At 43.6% G+C, this 24,656-nt stretch overlaps 1 protein-coding gene across 1 annotated transcript in view; it reads right to left on the bottom strand.

Annotated features, from left to right (window-relative positions):
- Positions 1-13,696: 13,696 nt before the first annotated feature.
- Positions 13,697-24,656, bottom strand: part of TTC9 (tetratricopeptide repeat domain 9) — a 37,386-nt gene continuing 26,426 nt past the window's right edge. Inside the window, exons 2-3 of the mRNA XM_007113386.4 lie at positions 23,017-23,199; positions 13,697-20,131 (exon numbers count right to left, since the gene is read on the bottom strand). Coding sequence (XP_007113448.2) covers positions 20,052-20,131; positions 23,017-23,199 — 263 coding nt within the window. The 3' untranslated portion in view covers positions 13,697-20,051. The remainder of the gene's footprint in view (positions 20,132-23,016; positions 23,200-24,656) is intronic.

Genomic DNA, 24,656 nt, shown 5'->3' with positions numbered 1-24,656 from the left:
CATTGGCAGGCGGATTCTTAACCACTGCTCCGCGGTATGTGGGATCCTCCCGGAGCAGGATTCAAACACGTGTCCCCTGCATTGGCAGGCGGATTCTTAACCACTGCGCCACCAGGGAAGTCCCTGGGGAGCGTGTCTCTATTCATCGTCTACAGGGGGAGACGGAGTTGTTGGGGATGGGGATGCTCAAATGTTGTTATTTCAGGGGGCCTGACTCCTCATTCCCAGCTGGGGGGCAGGTCAGTGCTACCATGTCATGGGCACCCAAACCACACTTTCCTTCATTCAGCCACAGAATGTTTGGGCAGTGACCTGGAAAAGAACTAGTTTATTCTAGGAACAGACAGGTTGAATTTTTTTAAGCCGTCTCTAGCTATTCAGTGAAGTTGATCATCTAGTTATCAGTCTCCATGTTTGTGTCCCCCATTAGGCACAAGTTCTTCAAGGGCAGAGACCATGTGTCGGGCTCGCTTTTGCATCCTTGATGATAAGCATACAATAGTGGGGGTAATCCACTGGCCTTTCAACAATTAACTGATGGTAACTGAATACCTACTGTGTGCTGGATATCATTCTGGTTGCTGGAGATGCAGCAGTGAACCCTCATGGTGTTTGTATTCTAGTGGGAGAGGAAGACAACAAATAAGATAAATAAGTAAAATATGTAACGTGTCACTGGCAGGTGTGAAGGAGAAGAAATAAAATGGGAAAGAGATCTATGAAATGTCAGCCGGCTGGGATGAGTGTTAACATTTTAAATGGGGCTAGTCAGGGAGAGCCTCACGAAGAAGTTGTCTTTTGATTAAAGACCTTGAAAGAAGTGATAGAGCTAGTCATGTTATGGGGGTGAGGGTGGCATATGGGGGTGGGTAGAGAATTCTGGATAGGGGAAACAGCCAGTGTAAAGGCCCTGAGGTGAGCACCAAGAAGGAGTCACGGGGAGACCAGTGTTGCTGGAGAAGATGGAGAGCACTAGGTGATGAAGTCAGAGACTATAGATCCAGATCCTGTTGGATCCTATCGTTCATAGTAAGTGGTTCGTAGTCCAGCTTTTACTCTGAGTGAGAGGGAAGCCATGGAAGGTTTTGCGCAGAGGAGTTACATGACTGGAATCAAGTTTTAACAGAATCACTTTGTAATAGACTGGGGGAGTCAAGAACAGGAGTACTGGGTCCAGCTGGTGTTGTTAAGGGGGCTAGAGATCTTGTCTCAGACCAGAGTGGTACTAGTAGGAGTGGAAAGAGGTGGTCAGATTCTAGATATATTTTGAAAGTAGAAGTGATGGGATTTGCTCAGCTTAACTACTGCTGTGTTTTGCTAGCAGTGACGTAAATTCCAATTCCAGGCCCTCAAGTATAACTTGGCACATGGTCCTTCCTGCCAGCCAATCCTTCCCATGCATGTCTCTGTCAAACATGCTCAGGGGTCACCCCCTTTCCATGGCGACCCAAGGTGTAGAGAACTGCTAAGATCTCTAAGGTCACAGCCGTCGCTCCTGTGCTTGGGAAACTCTGAAGCTGAGCCCCCCACGAGGAGGCATGAAGGATTTTTATTATGGTGGCAGCTCTCTTTCAGTTCGGGGACCTGACAGTGAAGCCCAAAAGTCACTTCTTCCTTCCCTTCTTAGTTTTAAGGTACACATTGAGGGGTTCCAGGAGGGAGTTCGCAACCCAGGAAACAAATTGCCAATCCAGAAGTACATGGAAGGTCCAGGGCCACTAAGACGTATGGAGCTCGGGCTCCAAAAGAAATGGATTTGAGTCCCAGCCCTGTCACCATGGGCCTCCGTCTGTTTATAAAGGGTTCAATTAGATGAGCTCCTTTTAAGTTCTAAAGGCCTGTGAAGTTTATGCAATAAAAGCATTTTGTTAACTGAGATATTTATTTCTCTGGCCATGACTTCTTCAGAGTCCTCATTCTTTTAAGATTAGCCTCCTACAAATCAGGAGAGCTAGGTGAATTACAGTTTTCCAAAATGGCCTGATGACAGAGAGGATGCCTTCAAGCTAGATTACCCGGCCAAGGCTTGGAGAGCTCATCGTCCTCCTGTCAATGGGCCTCGCTTCGCAGCCTGAGTGGAAGATGCTCATCTTTGAGGCAAGAAAGAATAAGTCAGGAGAAAGGAGGGATGAGAGAAGGTGATGCCAGCAGGGTTTAGTTTTCTTGTTGCCAGGTGTCTTTATTCTCGTTTCTTGTGAGTTGTCTTTCAGAAAGCAAATGAAATTTTTCTGTCAGCTCCAGGGCTATAGGCATGACAAGGCATGAAGATGTGAAGAAGTGGCCCATCGTTTCTTGGGTGTCACCAGGTCACCCTTCTCTAACTGGTTCTGTTTGGGGTCATCAGCCTGGTAGGAGGGGCTGTAGAGAAAGAATTTGAGCTCTCCTAGCTTTGGACGGGGGAGATCTTTGTTTTGTGGCAACACAGAGCCTGCCAGCTGTCTTGGAGCCAGGCTGGGAGCTATTCCTTCAAGCCAATGATGGGAAAGCCCAAATTCTCCCTCTGATCTTTCTGAACTGGTCACCATCACCCTTATGACTATGTTTCCTAAATGACGCTTGAACGAGTGACACTGGTTTGCTGGTGACCGTTATGGGGTTATCGGAGGAGGAGTCACATGCCATATAGTTGGTTTTTCCCGACTGAGACTCAGTGACCAAAGTGGTCAGAATTAGGAGTTTTTGCTTTGAGGGGGAAAAGCTGTAATGCTTAGGCAACAGTGATGTGGGTGAGGGCTTCCCTGGTGGCGCAGTGGTTAAGAATCCGCCTGCCAATGCAGGGGACACAGGTTTGAGCCCTGGTCCAAGAAGATCCCACATGCCACGGAACAACTAAGCCCGTGCGCCACAACTACTGAGCCCACGCTCTAGAGCCCGTGAGCCACAACTACTGAAGCCCGCAGGCCTAGAGCCCGTGCTCCGCAACAAGAGAAACCAATGCAATGAGAAGCCTGTGCACCGCAACGAAGAGTAGCCCCCACTCGCCGCAACTAGAGAAAGCCCATGTGCAGCAACTAAGACCCAGTGTAGCCAAAAATAATAAAATAAAATAAAAACAAAAAACAAAAAGCAGTGATGTGGGTGAAATTCAACATGAGAGCAGTAGAGGCTGAGGAAAGGCTGCATTTCCATTAGGGCAGATTTAGGGCCTAGGTCTTCCCTTGCCTTTAGCTTTGTGCAGAAGTGGGTGATGCAGAAGTAGTTCTAGCTATTCAACTTCTTTTTCTTGCCCTTGATATTTATTGTGAACTCTTTTCCCTGGTTATTAAAGGTCGGTGGATTACCCACACTATTGTATGGCTATCATCAAGGCTGCAAAAGCAAGCATGAGGCATGGTCTCTGCCCTTGAAGAACTTGTGTCTAATGGGGGACAGAAACATGAAGACTGATAATTAGATGATCAACTTCACTGAATAGCCAGAGATAACTTTAAAAAAATTTAACCTGGCTGTTCCTAGAATAAGCTAGTTCTTTTCCAGGTCGCTGCCCAAACATTCTGTGGATGAGAACCTTTCTTTTTTTTTTCTAGCAAGATGTTCTACTGGTTAACATCTCTTATCCCATACTTGACATATAAAACTCAGAATTTTCCTTCTAAATGTCTGTGCTAACACATTCATCTTGCTCTTTGTTCTTATAAGTAGACCCTTACCAGCCAAGTGTCCCTGGTTCTCAACCCAAGAGACAATGGAGAGATGTTTCAGCAGATGATAAGAAATTGATGGTTTGTCTGGACCCTTGTTCCTTGGCCTGTACATATGATTCCAGTGCGTCCCCAGGTCCCCATTCCTCACACTTCTATCTTCCATTCTAGTGTAGTCTAATACACTTCTATTCATTGGTACACAGATATCAACCAATGGTAGAGCCCTCCTGCTGCCTGAAATTTACCCTAAAGCTGCTTTCGCTGCTGTCTTCTTGCTTGCTGCTCTCTTAGAGGAGTGGTCACAGGGCCCCATAACAGACAAGCCAAGGGGTTGGAGAGTGAGTGCCAGAAAAATGAAAGAATGGGTGGAGCTGCCAGATCATGCACTGGGTTGATAGGTAGCCTCCCTGGCAAAGTTCTAGGTTCTGGTTCCTATTCCTGACAAGGCTCCAAAGGTCAGAGGCCAGACTCCTAATGATTATTGTCACTCTTCTAGAAGGAGAAACTGTGTGGAGGCCTGAATAACCAAATGAGCTAGTGGGAAGGTAAAGGAGGCAATTCTAACCTGTTTCATCATAACAAGTACCTTTGGTTGGATGTTAGAGATTTCCTCTTGTTTAAGTGGTACCTGGTGGAACTATTATTTTTACTTTTAGAATACTAAATTAAAGGAAAAATCAACCTATGTAGCCAAGAGAAGGGGAAAACACTATCTGTTAAGCAAATTTTGTCCAACTCTTGTAGAGTTGGATAAAGGCTCAGGAGGGGAGGCCAGATTTTTTGCAGGGAGATCCCTCTCTGGTCCCAGTGGACCTAAACGTATCCATTTCCTCTTCAGTGTTTTGTCAACAAACATTTACTGAGTAACTACGATATGCAAGCATAGGTCCTCCTGCCTGGAATGCCCTTTCTTTGCCCACTTCCCTTTCCAGCCTGGGCCTAATCACAGCCATATATCCTTCTGACCTAAGCGCCCCAGAACTTTTCTCCCTTGATTAAGTGATAAGGCTTAAAATGCAAACTGCCTCAAAAACCTCATGCATGTGGAGACACTGAGAAATCTTTTCAGATCTTTCTCTAAAAGCCACCTTTGATGTAGAAGGAAAGGAGAGTAGAGAACAAAGGAAGGCAGAGGCTCCTGAAGTGAGAGGGAACAAGGGGGCTGAAAGGTGGTCCCACGGAGGCCAGCAGGGAGGGTCAGGAAGAGGAGGCTGGGGTCTCAGACATCAATCTCACCAACTTCTCTAGTGTTGAAGAGGCTCAAAGGTTAACCCAGACTTTGATCCTGGACGTTCAGGACTTAATGCGATTTTGATCCAGGCTAAGGAGAGATGAAAGCAGCCAGAGTGAATTAGGACCAGATACAATTAGGCTGAGAAGAGGCAGTAAGAGTCCTTGACATCCCAGGGAGAATGGATTGCTCACGCTCCCAGGACAACTTCCCACATTACAGTGGCCAAGAATGTGGGCTTTGGAGTCAGGTGGTCTGGGATCACATCTCGGTATTTCCACTTATTAATTGCGCGACCTTGGGCAGTTTATTTAACCCTTCTGGTTCTAAAGTTTCTTGTGAGTAAAATGGTTGTTCTAATAATAACTGTCTCATAAAATGATGTTTACAAACCTGATAGGACCGTAAAACACAGTTCTCTCTGGCACATAGAAGTCAACTGACGTTTCCTATTATAGAAGCAAATTATTTCAGAGGGAGGAAAATAGGGAAATAAAGTAAATTGGGGAGTATGGATTATAGGGTATGGATTAGGGTGACTGTGCAAAGAAGGACTTAGAGGTTAGCAGAAGGGGTTGGAAGTAGAGGTGGCCTGTGGGGTTCAGATCCTGATTCCCAAGATGTTTGGAGTGCTGGTATACCCAAAAGTCTCAGTGAGACTTAAGCATACAGTAGTTTATTTATAAGCAATATGTAGCTAGATAAAGATATGGTCAGAGGAGTACCTGGATGCAGGGTTAGGAATAGCTGACTCTGCAGACTGGCTGTCTCTGCTCAGGAGTCAGGCTACTCTCTCCTCTCTCTACTCAGAGCGTGGCCCATAGACCAGCTGCAGAGCATCTCCCGGGTCTTGTTAGAAAGGCAGACTCTTGGGCCTCCCTCCAGACCTACTGAATCCTAATCTGCATTTTTTTTTATTGAGGTATAGATGACTTACCATTTTACATTAATTTCAGCTGTACAACATAGTGATTCAATATTTTTATAGATAATACTTCATTTAAAGTTATTACAAAATAATGGCTATATTTCCCTGTCCTGTACAGTATATCCTTGTTGCTTATTTATTTTATACACAGCAGTTTGTGTCTCTTAATCCCATACCCCTATCTTGCCCCTCCCCCAACCTTCTCCCCTCTGGTAATCACTAGTTTGTCTTTTTATATCTGTGAGTCTGTTTGTTTTGTTATATACATTCATTTGTTTTATTTTTTAGATTCCACATATAAGTGTTAATGTAGAGTATTTGTCTTTGTCTGAATTATTTCACTAAGCATAATACTCTTTAGGCCCATCCATGTCGTTGCAAATGGCAGAATTTCATTCTTTTTATGGCTGAGTAATATTCCGTTGTGTATCTATACCACATCTTCTTTATCCATTCATCTGTCGATGGACACTTAGGTTGCTTCCATATCTTGGCTATTGTAAATAATGCTGCTATGAACATATGCATGTATCTTTTCAAATTAGTGTTTTCGTTTTCTTCGGAGGTATACCCAGGAGTAGGATTGCTGGATCATATGGTCCTTCTATTTTTAATTTTTTGAGGAACCTCCATACTGTTTTCCACAGCAGCTGCACCAATTTACAGTCACACCAACAGTGTACTAGAGTTCCCTTTTCACTACATCCTCACCAGCATTTGTTATTTGTAGACTTCTTGATAATAGCCATTTTGACAAGTGTGAGTTGATATCTCATTGTGGTTTTGCTTTGCATTTCTCTGATGATTAGCGATGCTGAGCATTTTTCATATGCCTGTTGGCTACCTGTATGTCTTCTTTAGAAAAACGTCTATTCAGGTCTTCTGCCCATTTTAAAAATTGTGTTCTTTGTTGTTTTTTGTTTTCTTTTTCCAATATTGAGTTGTATGAGCGGTTTATAAATTTTGGATATTAACCCCTTATCAGTCATATCCTTTGCAGATATTTTCTCCCATTCGGTAGTTTATCTGCATTTTAGCTAGATCTCCAGGTGATTCTTGGGCACATCAAAGCTTGAGAAGCACTGCTGTTCACCCATCTAGATCCCAGGTTCTCCATGAGGGATGTGTGAACTGCTATGATTTTTAAACTCTAAGCCAGGAAATAATGCCATCAGGTATGCTAAGAACTGGATTACATTCTATATTGAAATTAACTTTATACTTTAGTGAGCTCATCTTTGAATGAAGTCTTTGTATATAGACCAGTAGCAAGAGGGAACCACATCACCAATACACCTTTGCCATATCAAACATTCTTGGCCTTGGCATATATTCAGAGTTTAACATCAGCAATATTTAGTATGAGTTTTTTTTTTTTTAAATCACCAGACATAATTCTTCTATTAGTGGATTCACTAGACATTCCCTAATGCATACCTTCTATTAATAGTCTTATTCAAAATTCCCCTATTGCCACCTGCCAGGGGATGCAGGAAATCAATTTAAGCAACCTCCAGCAGTCCTAAAGAGAGACTTTGAGGTCTCTGTGCAGTGAATCCCAGAAAGACTGAAGACCAGTCTAGCAATGCTCTTGCTGTGCATGAGTGCTCTGTGCCTCAGTTTCTCAGCTGCAAAGTGAGCAACATGATTGACAAAGAGAGTTTTAGCTTCTCTCAGCTCCCTTTCCTCTTCTGTTTTACCGTTCCTTTTTCTGGATCTCAGAACACGCTTCAGCTAAGATCTTGGGTTCTTTTAACTAGAAACTGGTGCAAACCTGGGCAGGTGTAAGATTAGACCCAGGCTAGGAAAGTGGGACTTAGTGGCTTAAAAGGTAGCTGTGGTTGCAGGAGGCAGAAGGAGAATGGAGGAAGTGAAAGAATTTAATTCTTCTACAAGTTCAATGATGGCTCTGATGGTACCTAAGAGGCCTAAGTAACCTCATGCTCAAAGGTTTCACAGTTCAATCCACTGGGGATGAGATGTCAGTACCTTGCTTATGCTGAATTATGTTCCCCCGACCAGAGACTGAACCTGGCCCACAGCAGTGAAAGCCTGGAATCCTAACCTCTAGGCCAGTAGGGAACTCCCCTGACATACCTTTTTAATCTCCTCATTTCCTCATCATAGAAGTTTCCATCAAATGTCAGTCTACCATGAACTTATAACCATACCTGATGGTCAGACACTCCATCCCATAAAGACACTCACTGTCTTTATGTCTATCTCTCCATCTTCTCTAAACCTCTGGAGAAAAAAAAAAGCGTTTTCTCAACTTTGACCAATATGTATATTGATGCATGCAAATGAAATAACTACATGGACCAGAAAGGACCAATTCTGTTTGGTGTCAGCTAGGATCTCCTACCACATATTTATAGACTATTAGAACTGTCAGAGACCTCAGTAGTTCAGTGATTCCCAAATATGACTCTGTGAACCACTATCAGAATTTTAGCTTCTAAAAGAATGCAGTTTCCAGGACCCCACATCTGTATTTTCTAAATGCTGGCTGGGTGCTTCTGATACCCAGACAGGATTCTGACTCACCTTCACCCATTTATAGATGAGGATAAGGTAAATGAGGCCTGCCACACGTTCAAGGTACCAAAGCCAATGATGGCAGATGGAGGTTCAAGTTTCCTTTGTCATAGGTCATGCACTTATCTACATTTCTAAGTTCACATGTGTGTCAAAGAAACAGAAGCCCCTAGGATGCTCAATCAAAGGTAATCAAAAAGTAAAAGTTTAAAGAACATCTTGATAAGGTGGGCTTTACTTTACCAGAATTATCCCCTGACCGAAAGATGAAAAGAACCAACAAGTCCCAAACATCCTTTCCCGCAGCTCCACCTTCCAGCCTGCACTCGGCAGGTACCCAAAGCCTCACTGATTTGAAGCTGGGGAGAGACTAAGAGCGCTCCATGGTTTTAACAATTTCAGTAGATTCTAAATCCAGGAAAATAATTTTTCTTATGAGCTGCCAGACTCCATTTGGGACTTACCAATACAAATAAAACCAAACATAAAACCAGACCAAAGGGTAACGTTTGCTCAGGACTTCTGAGATGATCTTGGAAACTTTCGTGGTCCTCTAACTATGGGTGAGTGATGGGTCCTCTGTTCTCCATACCCCCCGCCCCAAGCTCTTTTCCTCCCTCCAGCTCAGCACTCATTTCTATGCATGTGAGTCTCAGCCCTTCCTCTGCAGCCCTGCCCTCTCCCCAGCAGGATGCCATGTCACCACTGCCCTCTTTCCATGAATCCAGGCAGAACTCAGTCTTCTCCATCAACATGGAGCCTCTCCCCATGCCCCCTTTTTGGCAGCACTTCCACAATGCTTTTCATCTCCTAAGCTTTCAAATTAGGGGAGATTTCTAGTCATGTACTGCTGGACTCCATCTTTGTTCTTGTTTCCTGTTGGGTGAAGGACAAGAAAGAATTATTATCAAATCTGTAGATGGCACCAAGTTCGAGAAATTAGCAGATATGGGTGATGGGATCAAGATGAAAATGCTCACAACGAGCTGTAAGGGAAGACTGAAATCAATATGATTAAATGTAATAGGAATAAAATTGTGCATTGAGATAAAAATACAATGTGACAATACTGTATTATTCCATTTACATGAACTTTAAAAGCAATTTTTATTTTTGCAAGACCAATCTATGGGGCTAGAAATTGGAATAGCGGTTACTTCTAGGGTTTCTGGGAGGGGATTAACTGGAAAGGGGCATGAGAGAACTTTCTAGGGTGACAGCAATGTTCTATATTATGATTGTTGTGTTGGTTGCAGGGGAGTATTCATTATTAGGACTTATCAGTTTGCAAACTTGGTAAGACTTGAGATCTGTGCATTTTATAAGTTCCAGTCCAATATAAGATGGTGGATTTCAACAAGTACAACTGCCTAAAAATGGAATGGGCTCTATTTGATATGAAACTCCCTGGAAGCATTCACGCAGAGACTAGAGAACCAACTGTTGGGGATGTCATAAGCTTCCAGGGTGGAGAGCTATGGTTTCCTGAGTATCTATTATATGCCAGGCACTCTGCTAAAACCTAGAGACATTAGGAATGATATTATTCCTCTTCTCATTCATTGCAACATTATTTACAATAGCCAAGATATGCAAACAACCTAAGTGTCCATCAGTGGATGAACGGATGACAAAGATGCGGATAAGGATGAATGGATAAGGAATATACTACATTATATTATATATAATATGCATATATAATGTATATAATTATATATTATATTCCGTTAAAAAATATTCCTCTGCTCCTTCTTCTTCCTCCTTCTCATCTTATTACTATTATTATCATTAAATAATTAGCTAATGCTAAAGAATGCTTACTTTGTACCAGACGCCATCCAAAGCAGTTTACCCCCATTATTGCATTTAATCTTCACAGTAAATCTTTGAGAATGGTACTGTTATTATCCTTAGTTTCAGAAATGAGACATACAACAAATAAGTGTTAAAGTCTGAAGTTGAACTCTGATTGGCTCACATTACAAAAGGTGTGTGAGGCAGAGAGGGGGTCAGAAGGAGAGGCCCAGGGAGCAGATGATTGAGCTGTCTTCTCCCCTGCTGCCCTCTCTCTCCTACAATGTTGCAATCCTTGCCCCTCTGCCATGGTTCAGGGGCAGCAGCTATGGAAGGGTCTGGAGTTTGGGGACATGGAAACTCCATGAAGGAGCAAGATTAAAATAACCAGGAAGGCCCCTGGTGACTGTTTAGTACTCATAGGAGGGTCCTTGAAGCTCTAGAACTTTGCTGTCCAATACAGTAGCCACTAGCCACGCTTGACTATTGAGCAATTAACATGTGACTAGTTCCAATGGAGATGTGCTGTCAGTGTAAATTACACACTGGATTATGAAAAAAAGAATGTAAATACATCATTAATAATTTCTATATTGATTATATGCTGTAATGGTAATATTTTAGATACATTGGGCTAAATAAAATACATTATTTTAACAGTTTTATTGGGATAAAATTCACTCATTTAAAATGTACTTGAGGGAATTCCCTGAGAGTCCAGTGGTTCAGACTTGGTGCTTTCACTGCTGAGGGTCCAGGTTGAATCCCAGGTGGGGGAACTAAGATCCCACAAACGGGCAGAGCAGCCAAAAAAAAAAATGTACTTGACAATGGCTTTCGGTATATTCACAGAGTTGTGCATCCCTCACCATGATCAATCTTAGAACATTTTCATTACATTTCAACAAGAAACCTTGCACCACTTAAGCATCACCCCCAAGTCCTCCCACCACCACTCCCAAATCTCCAGCTCTGGGCAACCACTAATCTACTCTCTGCCTCTACTATTTGCCTATTCTGGAAATTTCATAAAAATTGAATCATACATATGTGGTATTTAGTGACTAGCTGCTTTCACTTAATGTTTTCAAGGTTCACCCATGTTGTACAGTGTATCACTACTTAATTTCATTCCATTGTACAGATATGTCACATATTATTTATTCATTCATCAGTTGATGAACATCTGGATTTTCCCCACTTTTTAGCTTTTATGAATAATACTGCTACGAATATTAGTGTGTAAGTTTTTGTGTGGACATATGTATTCAGTTCTCTTAGGTATATACCTAGGAGCGGAATTGCTGGGTTATACAGTAACTTTATGTTTAACCATTTGAGGAACTGCCAAATTGTTTTCCACAGCAGCTGTACCACATTATATTACTACAAGCAGTGTATAAGGATTCCAATTCTCTGCATCGGATGCTTGTTATCTGTCTTTTGATGATAGTCATCCTAGTGGATATGAAGGGGTGTCTCACTGTACTTTTGATTTGCATTTCTCTAGTAGCTAATGATGTGTTGAGCATTTGTTAACGTGTTCAGCGGCCATTTGTATATCTTCTTTGGACAAAAGTCTATTCAGATGCTTTTGCCCATTGTCTTTTTATTATAGGGTTGAGTAGTTCTTTTTATATTCTAGATACAATTATCTTATCAGATACATGATTGCAAAAATTTCTCCCATTCTGTGGATTGTCATTTTGCTTTCCTGATGGTGTCCTCTGAAGCACAGAAGTTTTTAATTTTAATAGATAAAAAGTCCAGTTTATCTATTCTTACTTTTGTTGCTGGTGCTTTTGGTGTCATACCCAGGAAATCATCACCTAATCCAAGATCATAAAGATTTACACCAAAGTTCTTTTCTTAAGAGTTCTATAGTTTTAGCTGTTCGATTTAGATTTTCAATCCATTTTGAGTAAATATTTTGTATATGATGTGAAGTAGCAGTCCAACTTCATTCTTTGGCATATGGTTATCCAGGTGTCCCAGCACTGTTTGTTGAAAAGACTCTTCTTCCCCCATTGAATTGTCTTAGCACCCTTGTCGAACGTGAATTTACCACAAGTGAGAGGGTTTATTTCTGGACTATTATTTCTATTCCATTGATCTATATGCCAGTATCACACTGTCTTAATTACTGTAGCTTTGTAGTAAATTTTGAAATCTAGAAGTGTGGGTCATCCAACTTTGCTCTTCCTTTTAAAGATTATTTTGGATATTCTGGGTCTCTTGAATTTCCATATGAAGTCTAGGATCAGTTTGTCAATTTCTGCAAAGAAATCAGTTGGGATATTAATAGAGATTGTGTTGAATCCATAGATCAACTTGGAAAGTATTACTATCTTCTTTTTTTTTTTTTTTTTTTTTTGGCCATGCCATGAGGCATGCATGATCTTCCCCAGCCAGTGTTCGAACCCCTGCCCCCTGCAGTAGAAGCGTGGAGTCTTAACCACTGGACCATCAGGTAAGTCCCGGAAAGTATTACTGTCTTAACGTTCTTAAGACTTTCAATTCATGGATATGGAAAGTCTTTCCATTTATTTAGGTCTTCTTTAATTTTATTCAACAATGTTTCGTAGTCTTCAGAGTATAAGTTTTGCGCTTTTGCTAAATTTATTCCTGATGATTTAATTTTTTGATTGTTTTCTTAATTTTATTTTTGTTTAGAAAATATTACTAAAAGTAATTTTCTGTTTATTTTTACTTTTTTAAGGTTGGTTACTAGAAAATTTAAAATTAGACAGGTGGCTCACATTATATTTCTTATGGACAGTGCTGTTCTAGAATAAAGAGGCTGAGATTAGAGGGAAAAAAGAACATAAAACAATGGAATATATCAAAGGTATGCATGCCATAATGGCTCTGGAGCTGCATTTGTGAAGCCTGGTGTAGAATTTTCACCTATTATGGAAATCACAATTCTTGAAGAGCTTCTGATTGCACTCAGAGATAACAGATGTACTTGTCCCTACTCTGCACAGAGGGGATTTAATCAGATAGAGTCTGCAGAGTTTTCTGTGACTTCTCAGCCCTTGGGCCTATAAGGGTAGTAAAGTGACATTGCCATTGCCTGAGCCCAGGCATGAGAAAACAGGGAAAGGGTAAGAAAAGACAGCTCATGCTGACGGCCTCACATCTTTTCATATGGTATCCAGGAAAGGGAGTAACAGAGCTTTGCCATTGACCCTGGTCTGAAGTTGACCCCTCTCTCACCACTTCTGCTCTTCTAATTGGCATTCCCTCCGGAAAATCTTCCTTGATCCTTCAGGATTGCTATAGATGCCCCTTCTTGGTGTGCCCTTGGTGTTTTCTGGAATATTTATTACGCAGATTTGAAGTTGCCTGTTTACTTTTCCTTCTTCCCTATAGACTGTGAGTTTCTCAAGCAGAGACAATACCTGGTGAACCACCTACAATGAAGTGATGGGAATGATAAATATTGAGTGAGGGAATGACTGCATGAGTATTATGTTCCTTCTTTCTTTAGAGGAGAGTAATGTCACAGCATTACTTTAAAAAAAGAAAGATGCTTTGTAAGTGTATTTTGGTTCAGTGGGTAGAATTTAATTTTGTTGTTAGAAAACTGATGTGGAAACTAATGTGAGTTCTAGTTCTGGCTTTGTTACTTACTAGCTTGTGTGACCTTGAAGAAGTCACTTATCTTCTCTGGGCTTGATCCCTCATCTGTAAGTTGAGAGGTTGAACTATTGAGCTTTAAGATTCTTTCCAGCCCTAATATTCTGTGAGATGTTGAAGACAGGGCCAATCTGGCTTTCAATTGTTGGCTTACTTCCAGACAAGCAATTCAACAGAACAGCTGAGATTCCCAACATTTTGCAGGGGCCTCTGCCTTCTCCCCCTTCTCCATGTCTTAGCAAATATGAATAGCCAAGGGCCTCACTGAGGGTGGTTTTTTTACAGAATCCAATTTCAGTCCATTTAGAGGGGGACTTTTCATGCTGACTTGGTAATTTGAACTCTGTCACGCCTGATGGACTGAATGCATTTTCCCTGCCTCTGCCACCCGCTCTGGGCTGGCAGGAAGAGACAGTGCAGGCATCAGGAGTGGGAAGCAGGGGCACCTTAATCTAAGCAGCTGCAGATCAGCTATTTTGGCCTTGCAGCCAGTTTTGTCTTCCCTGCTCTGAGGCACAGGATGTGGATACCATGGCATTGGAAGGAGAGTGGGCGATGGCTATCCTCTTCCCTGACAATTGCCTTCTCCTTGCAGCGCAGAAGCCGCTAGCCTCTGGGAGCAACTGCAGAAAGAAAACTGTGTTGATCTTTGGGTGTGACTAGGAAACACCTGGTTCTGAAAACCATCAGAATTATTCCAACCGATTGCTGTGGAGTCTGATGTGCTTGGAGAAGGCATGCAATGGAGTATGGGGCTTCCTCTGCTCCCCTAACCCCCAAGTATCTATACTTGTTCTATTTGATCAGAGAGTAACCCAGGGGCCTGCTGGAAGTTCACTTTCTTCTAGAGTGCAGTGTAGGGAAATACAGAAGATAAACATACAGGTATTGGTAGCCACACTATAAATGAGGAAACTGAGGCTGAGGAGGGTGGGAGGAAGAAATGAATGTTTATTCCATGCTTACTCTGTGCCAAGTACTGAGCTAGGAGACAGGTACTTCTTAATCCTCCCAACAGCCTTTTAAGTAATATGACATTATGCCATGTATAGGTGAGGAAAATGAGGATCAGAGAAGTCAAGCAACTGCACCAAGGTCACACAGCTAGTAGACATCAAAGCTGGTATTCAAACAAAGCTCCAAATATCCATGCCGAAAGGTCACAGGATTTGAAATAGTGGAGCTGGGTGTTCTGATTGTCTGCTGGTCTGCCTCAGCAGTGGCTCCTTAACCTGGCTGGTCAGCGGAAACTTTTCAGGACATTAAAAAACTATAGTATCTTGAGCGTCATCCCCATGATTCAATGGATCTAAGGCACAGCCTGCGATTATGTATTTTTAAAAAGCTGCTTCAAGTGATTCTGATGTTTTGGAAAGCACAGCACTGGAGCACATAGCTTCTCTTCTAACCCAAGTCTCCTAGGATTTCTTCAGTCCTCAGAAGCCCAGATCCAGTGAGCCCTGCACTTACTTCAAGTAACATTTGCCACCGAATCCATCATTCATTCCAGGTTCAATGCGCAATGTTTATTGGCCACTTAGTAGGTGCCAGGCATTGTACTACGCATTCTAGCTGCAAAGATGAATAAACCACCGTGTCTGCCTTGAGGAACATCCAGATAGTGGACCGGACAAATAGAAATAGGAAGTTCTGATTCTTATTTGTAGCAAATGCTAGGCAGAGGTAGACTCATGTTGTTTGGAATGCAGACTAAGGGGTCAAGGAAGGCTTTCAAGCAGTGATGACTTGAACAAGTCCTATAGGAGTTAGCATGGCAAAGAGTGGATTGGAGGGGTGAGGCATAGCCAACTAGATAGAGGGAACAGCATGGAAAGGCCCAGAGACCCAAGAACAATGGGTTCGGGGACTCACAAGAAGCTATGCAGCAGTAGAATGTAGGGAACCTTGGGAAGAGGACCAGGAGGTGTCAGTGGGAGAAATCACATGAAAGACCTTGTGTGTTATGCTGAGTTTGGCCTTTATCCTAAAAGTGATGAGGAGCCATTAAAGATTTCTAAGCTGTGGAGTGACATAATCAGATTGTGTTTTAGAAGGGCCACTCTGATAGAAGTGAGAGGATGAACCGTAGGCAGAAGAAGCTGGCAACAGAGGAACAAACTAATTGCAGAATTAAGAATTTATGTATGTCAAAAAGCACCATAAACAAAATTTGAAAGCAAAGCACTTGGAAAGCATATTTGGCAATGTTTCTTGCCAAAAATAATACTCTTAACAAAATTACATATTGATAATAAAGATAAACATACCAATATCAAATAAATAGAAAAATCACAAAGAAGGAGTTACAAATGGTCAATAAGCATATGAAGATACTATTCACTAATAAAGAATTGTGAGTTCATATAACATTGATATACTATTATTTTCCTATCAAATTGGTAAAGATTTGGTAAGTGATAATACCCACCCATGGTGAGGGTGCAGGGAACAGGGCACTCTCAAGCCTGCAAATAGAAGAGTGCTTTGGTACAAACTCTCTGGAGGGCAGTTGGTAAAATATATCAAAATTCTTAAAGATAGCCAAACGATATCCTTCTCAGATTTTATCCTAAGGAAATAGTCCTAGATATGTGCAAAATTTAGCTACAAGAATGTCTGTTGCAATATTATTTACAATAAAGATTGGGAACGAATGAGATAATCACTATTGGAAGATTGGTTACCAAATGAGGGTCCGCCCATATAATGAGGATGCTGTTGAAACAGTTTGGGAGACGAGCAAAAAATGTTACGTTCGTGATATAGTGGGAGAAGTAGCACAAGGTGCAAAAAGTGTGTCCCATGTGCTACCATTGGTGACAAAATAGATACATACATTTGAAAATGCGTAACTGTCTCTGAAAGGATATACAAGTAGCTGGAGAGAAACTAGAGACTGGCAGACAGGGCAGGAAAGAGATTTACTTCTGACTCCAGATCTTTTTGTACTTCTTGAATTTTGTACCTGTGTATACATTACATATTCTACAATATAAATACACCTTTTGAAAAGTAAGTTATTAAAGAGTATGTACAGTATGATCCAATCTTTGTTTAAAAAATGCATGTGCATGTGTACATTTATACCAAAAACAACCAAAAGATACATCCAAAAGGATAACAATATCTGTCTCCGGTAGTAGGATTATGGGGCGGAATTTATCTTTTTTTTCCCTCATATTTCTACAATACACATGTGAGGCTTTCATAATAATTACAATAAAAGTATAATTTTTTTTCCCCAAAGAGTCTATCACAAAAGTCCAAGCAGGAGATGGCAAAGCAGGTCAGATCCAGGATGAACGCTCCAAGTATAGCTCAGCAGTGACATCTGCAAACAAAACGTGTAATTAAATAACAGTCCCTGTTTGGGGGAGGGATGAGGAGAAGGAAGCTGATGGTTTGTTAAAGGGAACAGAGCTGATGTTGCCTACCAGCTCTCTGAAGTCTCTGGACAAACGCACAGGAAGTTCAGTCCCACCATCTCAAACAAGTCCCAGGCAACTTTTTTCTTTGGGATCATTTAACTTTGGGTCACAGTGAATGGAGTTCCCAGCACGCATACCTACGTTACCAGACAAGCAGAAGACCTGGTGGCTTGTTCTATGAGGTCCCATGAGGTTGTCCTCACCTAGTTCTGGTTTTCAACTTTTTTCTTTGGAAGGATGGTAACAATCTTATCATCCCCATCTGTCCAGCCCTGCCCCAACTCACTCCGTGAGGCAAGACCCCTCTCCTGCTCCACGTTGCGAATAGTTACTCTGAGTCCTTCTTCATGGCACGAAGACCAAAGGAAGACCCTGCCGGTTTGAACTGGTTCTGCATGCCACCTCTGACCTCATCTTCATCCTTCAGATCCTCACAAGCAGTCTGCCAACTCACAAACTTTCTGGGCTGGAGCCTCAGGAAGAGGGGAGTTTTGCACGTTTGCCTGTACTGTGTGTGCTGCAGGGTGGATTTGAGTTGGGGTCCTGTGAAACCATTTTGGAGGAAGAGGGCAGAGAGGAGGACATGGTAGGGGTGGGGGAGGATGTGGCAGCAGTAACAGCTTTTTTCCCTTTTTCCCTTCTCCAGAGGGTGAGCTATAGGCAACAAACTGGGGGCCCCTGGTTATTTCTAGCACCTTCTTGCAGCCCCCGTTGGAAGCCTTTGAGGAGCTATGTGAATATAACCTGTGCTGCTGGCTTCTGGGCCCCTCAGAAGTGATTGGATCCTGCAGTGTTGGAGCCTCTGATTAAATAAATAACCCAGAATGAACTTCGTGTTTCCTTTCAATCTCTACCTATAATTGTGACTCTTCCCCAAAGCTGGGGATGGGGTGAGGAATGCTAGGTGGATTATTTGGATACGTGCTGGCCCATCAGCAAGGAGAATAAAAAATACACAGAAATAACTGCTGGGTCTCAGCTGCCTTTTCCGCCACTAGGGAGTCAAGTGTTAGGGACAATTTTTCACCTTGGGCAAAATATGAAAGGCAGCCCACGTACCATCATTGACGTAGTCAAGGTTTGTCACACATACTGTCCTGCTTTTGAATGGTTGTAACTACCCAATATTATACTTTTTAGGGCAGCAACTAACTACAGAGTAGTTAACAGCTGAAGCTCTGGAGTCAGACAGACTCGGTTCAAATCCTAGCTATGCCACTTAAGGCCATGCAACATTGGGCTAGTTTTCTCTTTTTCAGTTTTCTTATCCATCAGATGGGAATAGTAGGGTAATTGCACAAAAGAAATGAGATTATACATGTAAAGATCTGAGGATAGTGCATTTAATGCTCACTATTAATATTATTGCATCTGTATATATTTTAATTTGTACAATATTGTCTCACGGATCACACAAAAAATACATGAAAGTGCTTTGAAAATGTTAAAGCATCATATAAATTAAAGGTATCATTGGTAATAATCTCCTATGACTATTTCTCAACTCTTCCAACTCCTTGAAGACTGGGACTACATCCTATGTCCCAGGGCAAACTGCACAACAACAGGCAAACAAGAAGCCCTCAGTAAATGTCTCTTATTTGACGGAAGCAACATGGCATCGCAAAAAGGGCATAGGTATCAGGAGACTAGGCTGGGATGAAATTAGTTTAAGGCAGGAGAGCCAGTCTGCAGTCACCATTTAGTCATTCAACAAATATTTGTTGAACACATTCTATGTGCTAGATATTGAGTCCAGGTAATTTCATCAAAGAAGAGGCTACAAGTTCCCACATAGCCAAATCCCTGGGCAGTCTCCACAATGCCAGCCTACTCTAAAAGCACAAAGGCGCAGCCAGCATTGTACACCACTGCACAAATGGCCCATTGCTTTGGGGGAAGCCCCATCCTGCCTGGCTGCAAGCAGCTCTGATTGAGGGTTGCGGGAGGGAGTAAAAGTGAGGGAGTGGGCCACTTTCAACAGAAATGACAGGAACTGCTGCCTGTTAATTTATTTTTATTTACACTTAATTCGTCCGCAGTTCAGTCTCCCAATCTATACAATGCTCTTTCCCCTAGATATCATCTCTCCCTCCCCCCATCCCTATGTGGTCAGCCCCTGGCCCACTCTACCCTGCCCTTCTGCTGTCACAGCTGCCTGCTGGCTGGGAGTCTGGGAGAATGGTATGTGTGGTCACCAGAGGGCACTGAGAGTGGGCTTCGATGGCATGTGAATCCTGGCAGAGCCTCAGATCCCCAAGTGGGAGAGGAGAAAGCACAAACCAAGACAACGAGTGAGGGAGGGGAGGCAGGGCCTGAGGTTCTTGGGGGTGGGGAGCGGGTGTGTGTGCAGAAATCCAGTGTACAGATTCTCAGACTCTGTTGGCTTAACCAACGCTTCTGGCGTCTGTCTCATCCCTGAATTGGTCACAGTTGCCTTGAGATGCTGCAGTCTGTCAGGAAGCTGTGGAGGGGTCCTGCCCGTGGGCTCCGTGCCTGACGCCTTTGGGATGGTGCACCTGCCAGGCTCTGCCTCTGCCAGAAGCACTGGCCCAAGTCAAAGCTGCAATGGCATTCCCAACCTGTGACAGTCCTCTCCAGCCGTTCCCGCTGAAGTTAGGTCTCTCTCAGCGGCTGCCCTACTGGAAAGAGGATGTCCCTTGTCAGGGCAACCCACCAGATTCCAAATCTGCACGTCTCCTTCTTTTCACACTGGGGGTAGACAAAGAGTTGAGGGGCGATAGGAGGAGGAAGTGGGGAGAAAGGAACAGAACCCTGGGAAGGGCTCTCCACCAGGGGGTGCCCGGATGTCCCGGGTCAGGCTCGGCTCTAGAAAGGTGTTCCAGTTACATGGCTTCCTTCTCTCTCTGGGAGCATCTGCTGAGCTTCATCTCCGTCAGCTGGATATATCGAATCACGTTGGTGTCTGTGAGGAGAGAAACACACCTTAGGGAACAGCTGGTGAGGGGAACTCTTGGGTCTATGGAGAATCAGACCAGAGGCTGTATCTGCAGACCATGGACAAGCCAGACTCACTCAGCCAAGGTCCAGCGTGGCTGAGAGGGCAACCAGGATGTGGTTCCTCTCCTTCACTGCTCCACGTGGACAGGTCCCTGTGACCCAGAGGACAGACGGCAAGGAGAGGAGAGGCAGCGGAAGTTCTCCCCTTATTTCTATGGAGCAGCAAACCCCAGTGGTCCTGAGTCAGCACAGTTAGTTGGAGTTTAACCTCAGGCAACTTAGAAGTTTCTCTGAGCCTCCTGTCTCGTCTGCAAGAAACAACCTCCGTTTTTGAGTGCCTACTTTATGCCATGTTTTTAACCTTCATTGTCTCACTGAACCCTCATTATAATCCTGTAAGGTATGTTTCATCATCCGCACTGTGACCAAAGTTAAAACTGGGCCCCGGAGAGATTAAGTCAGATGCCCAAGGAGACACACGTAGTTGCTGCATCTGAATCCAAAGGCTGCCTCTCCCGGGGATCATAATATCTTCCTCATAAAATTGCTGTGAGGACCAAAATAGATATGTCTAAAAGGGCTTAATCCAAATGATCAATAAATATTAGTTGATTGTAATGTTGTTGTTGTTTTTTAAATAATTTTATTTACTTTTGGCTGTGTTGGGTCTTCGTCGCTGCACGTAGGTTTCTCATTGCGGTGGCTTCTCTTGTTGGGAGCACGGGCTGTAGGCGCGCGGGCTTCAGTAGTCGTGGCATGTGGGCTCAGTAGCTGTGGCTCGCGGGCGCTAGAGCGCAGGCTCAGTAGTTGTGGCGCACGGGCTTAGTTGCTCTGCGGCATGTGGGATCTTCCTGGACCAGGGCTCGAACCCGTGTCCCCTGCATTGGCAGGTGGATTCTTAACCACTGCGCCACCAGGAAAGCCCCTGTAATGTTTTTTAGTTGGAGAGTTTAGAAGAAATTTGCTTCATTGTTTTATCTCGTTCTTACAAGTAAGGTTAGGCAAACACCTCACCACAAACTGGGGAATTTCCCCCCAGTTCCAGCCCTTAAATTAGTGAGTGCAGAAGGACATAGAACAACTCTTTAGCCCTGCACACACCAAAATATGAACTAGGCTGCCTGAGATGTTTACTTCCAGAGGTACAAATGAATGCTGTATAATATTCCAAAATGCCTGGCAGGGCATCCAGAACAGTACTGGCATATAGCAGGTACTCAAGAAAATTCTGTTGAATGAGTCCCATTCTTGGTCCTCAAGTGGCTTATAGTAGAGTTGGGGGAACACGATTTATATACAGAAAACAAATCAACAACACATAAAAATAAAGATATTAGTGTTCTTTAAAAAAATAAAGAAAACAGTATATTGGGTATTTGCAAATTCATCCTAACAAGACTCCTTGGAAGGAGAATTGCATTCAAAAAAAATCAGCCATATGAACAATCATGGCAACAGCAAGTCAAAGTCATGGTTTAAATGATACCTCCACAAGTGTTCCCTGGTGGCACGGTGGTTGAGAATCTGCCTGCCAATGCAGGGGACACGGGTTTGATCTCTGGTCCGGGAAGATCCCACATGCCGCGGAGCAACTAAGCCCGTGCGCCACATGGCAAAAGCAAGTCAAAGTCATGGTTTAAATGATACCTCCACAAGTGTTCCCTGGTGGCACCGTGGTTGAGAATCTGCCTGCCAATGCAGGGGACACGGGTTTGATCTCTGGTCCGGGAAGATCCCACATGCCGCGGAGCAACTAAGCCCGTGCGCCACAACTACTGAGCCTGTGCTTTAGAGCCCGCGACCCACAACTACGGAGCCTGCGAGCGGCAACTGCTGAAGCCCGCGCGCCTAGAGCCCGTGCTCCGCAACAAGAGAAGCCACCGCAAGGAGAAGCCCACGCACCGCAACGAAGAGTAGCCCCCGTTCACCGCAACTAGAGAAAGCCCCCGTGCAGCAGCAAAGACCCAACTCAGCCAAAAATAAATAAATAAATTTATTTTAAAAATAAATAAATAAATTTATTTTAAAAATAAATAAATAAATGATACCTCCTCAGAGAGGGTGTTCCTGACCACCTGGTCTGAAACAGCACCCCCTTTAATCTTGATCCTTTGACTCTGCTTTATTTCCTTCATAGCACTTACTACTACTAAATATTACGTTATTAATTTGTCTGTTTGTTTACTGTCCATCTCCTTCCATTATAACATAAACTCCTTGAAGGTAGCAACTTTTTTTTGTTCCCTGCTATTTACCCAGCACCTAGAAGAGTTCCTGGCCCATTGTACCCTGCTCAATATATATCTGTGGCATGAATGAATGGCGGGGCTAGTGGATGTGGATTAAGCGAATGGTACAGTTAACACCTGCTCTAAGGACTGGGATCTGACTGAAGGAGCTGGAGCATGCTTCCTGGAGGACGTTGGGCTTAGACCCCAGATTATCCATTTGTATTCTGCCTCATCAACCAGAATGTGAGCTCCTCACAAGTGGGGACCACGTCTTCCTATCTACATCCTTGGCACCCAGCACAAATCTTGGCACATAGCAAGAATACGACATGTACTCGTCGAATAAGTAAAGGGGGCTGGATTCTCGGTTGGAAAAATGAAGAATTCCATATTCTATTTGAAAAGAAGAGCTGCCCAAGCTCCCTGGAACCCAGACCCCAGGCAAAGGCATGGACTATGTGTTCTCCTTGTTCCAGGACCTAGCACACACCTGACCCCTCATTTGCCATTTCCCTTCCCTGCCTGGCCCTGCCAGCCAGGACATCTGACCACGGCAATGAGACGGCCTGGGAGCTGCCCCAGGGGGCTGGTGGTAAGGAAACAGCAATTGCTGCCTTACCTGTTGGCTGTCGGGTCCTTGCTTCTTTCAGGTAGTAGAGTGCTTTGTCATAGTCTCCAAGGTGGTAGAAGGCCACACCGGACCGGTAAAGCGCCTTGAAATTCTCCCCTTCTTTCTTCAGGACTTTGAGGCAGTACTCTTTGACTCGTTCATAGTTCACCAGCTCAGCCTGGAGCAGGCAGGCTACAGAGGAAGGGAGAAAGAAGGGAAAGTGCCATCAACACAACAGCAGCAGGCTCTGAATGTCTCTCTTTGGTTTTTCCTCTCTGACCAGAGAAGGTTTACGAGTGCTGGGGCTTTACGGTGGGGTTTATGCCATGGAGTTTGTCATCAAATAATCCTGGGTTCTAGGATCTGGTTTCATCTTCAACAAGCTGTGTGACCTTGAGCAGGTTACTTGACCTTGTATTATGGATTGAATTGTGCCCCCCGCCCCCCTCAAAAGATACGTTGGAGTCCTAACCCCCAGTGCTTTAGAATGTGACCTTATTTGGAAATAGGGTCTTTACAAAGGTAATCAAGTTAAAAAGAGGTCATTAGAGAGGGTTCTAATCCAATCTTGCCAGTGTCCTTATAAAAAGGGTACAATCGACTGAATGTTTGCGTCCCCCCGAACATTCACACGTTGAAAACGAATTCCCAGAGTGACGGTATTTGGAGGTGAGGTCTTTGGGAGGTGACTAGGTATTGAGGGTGGGGCCCTTATGACTGGGATTAGTGCTCTTATAAAAGAGACCCCAGAGAGCTCCCTCACCCCTTCTGCTATGTGAAGACACAGTGAGACAACAGCCATCTATGAACCAGGAAGTGGGCCCTCACCAGACACTGAATCTGAGGTGTCTGGATCTTGGACTTCCCAGCCCCTAGAACTATGAGAAATAAGTGGTTGTTGTTGGAGCCCCCCAGTGTGCAATACTTTTGTTACAACAGCCCAAAGAGACTAAGACAAATGAGAAGTTTGGACACCAAGACGGACACACAGGAAAGATGAGGTGAAGAGACACAGGGAGAAGACGGCCACCTACAAGCCGGTAGCCTGGGGCTACCCGAAGCTAGGAGAGAAGCACAGATCTCAGAAGGAACCAACCCTACCGACACCTTGATCTTGGACTCCTAGAACCATAAGACAGAACATATCTATTGTTTAAGCCATCAGTCTGTGACACTTTTGGTGTGGCTACTGTAGGGACAAGCCACAAGAGGCAATGACAATACTAACCTTGGCCAATATTTGTCAAATGCTTCCCTTGTGCCGGATGCTTGCTTCGTTGCTTTACTTGTCTCACCTGATAGAATCTTTGGGATACTATAACGAAGGTCCAACTATTATTCCCATTTTACAGATGAGGAAGCTGAGGCCCAGAGAGGTTTAAGTAACTTCCCAAGGACACACAACATGAAAGAGGCAAGGCTGAGATTTAAATCAAAACTGTCCAGCTCCAGAGCCCAAGTTTCTTACTGAGCTGTTGAAGGGATTATATAAAATGATGGCACAGTATTTGACACAGGGCACATAGTAGGCACCCACACTGTTACTTCATGTAATTATAATTCTTTGCAGCCTCTGCAACCCTGTGGTGACAACTGCCTCTGACTTTCCTCAAGTTCTCTTCCACACGTTTGTCTCTGCAGTCCCTGGG

Source organism: Physeter macrocephalus, chromosome 11 (assembly GCF_002837175.3).
Source record: "Physeter macrocephalus isolate SW-GA chromosome 11, ASM283717v5, whole genome shotgun sequence".
In the NCBI taxonomy this organism is placed as follows: domain Eukaryota; kingdom Metazoa; phylum Chordata; class Mammalia; order Artiodactyla; family Physeteridae; genus Physeter; species Physeter macrocephalus.
Note: the sequence above shows the minus strand (reverse complement) of the source record. Positions and strands in the feature narration are given on the sequence as shown.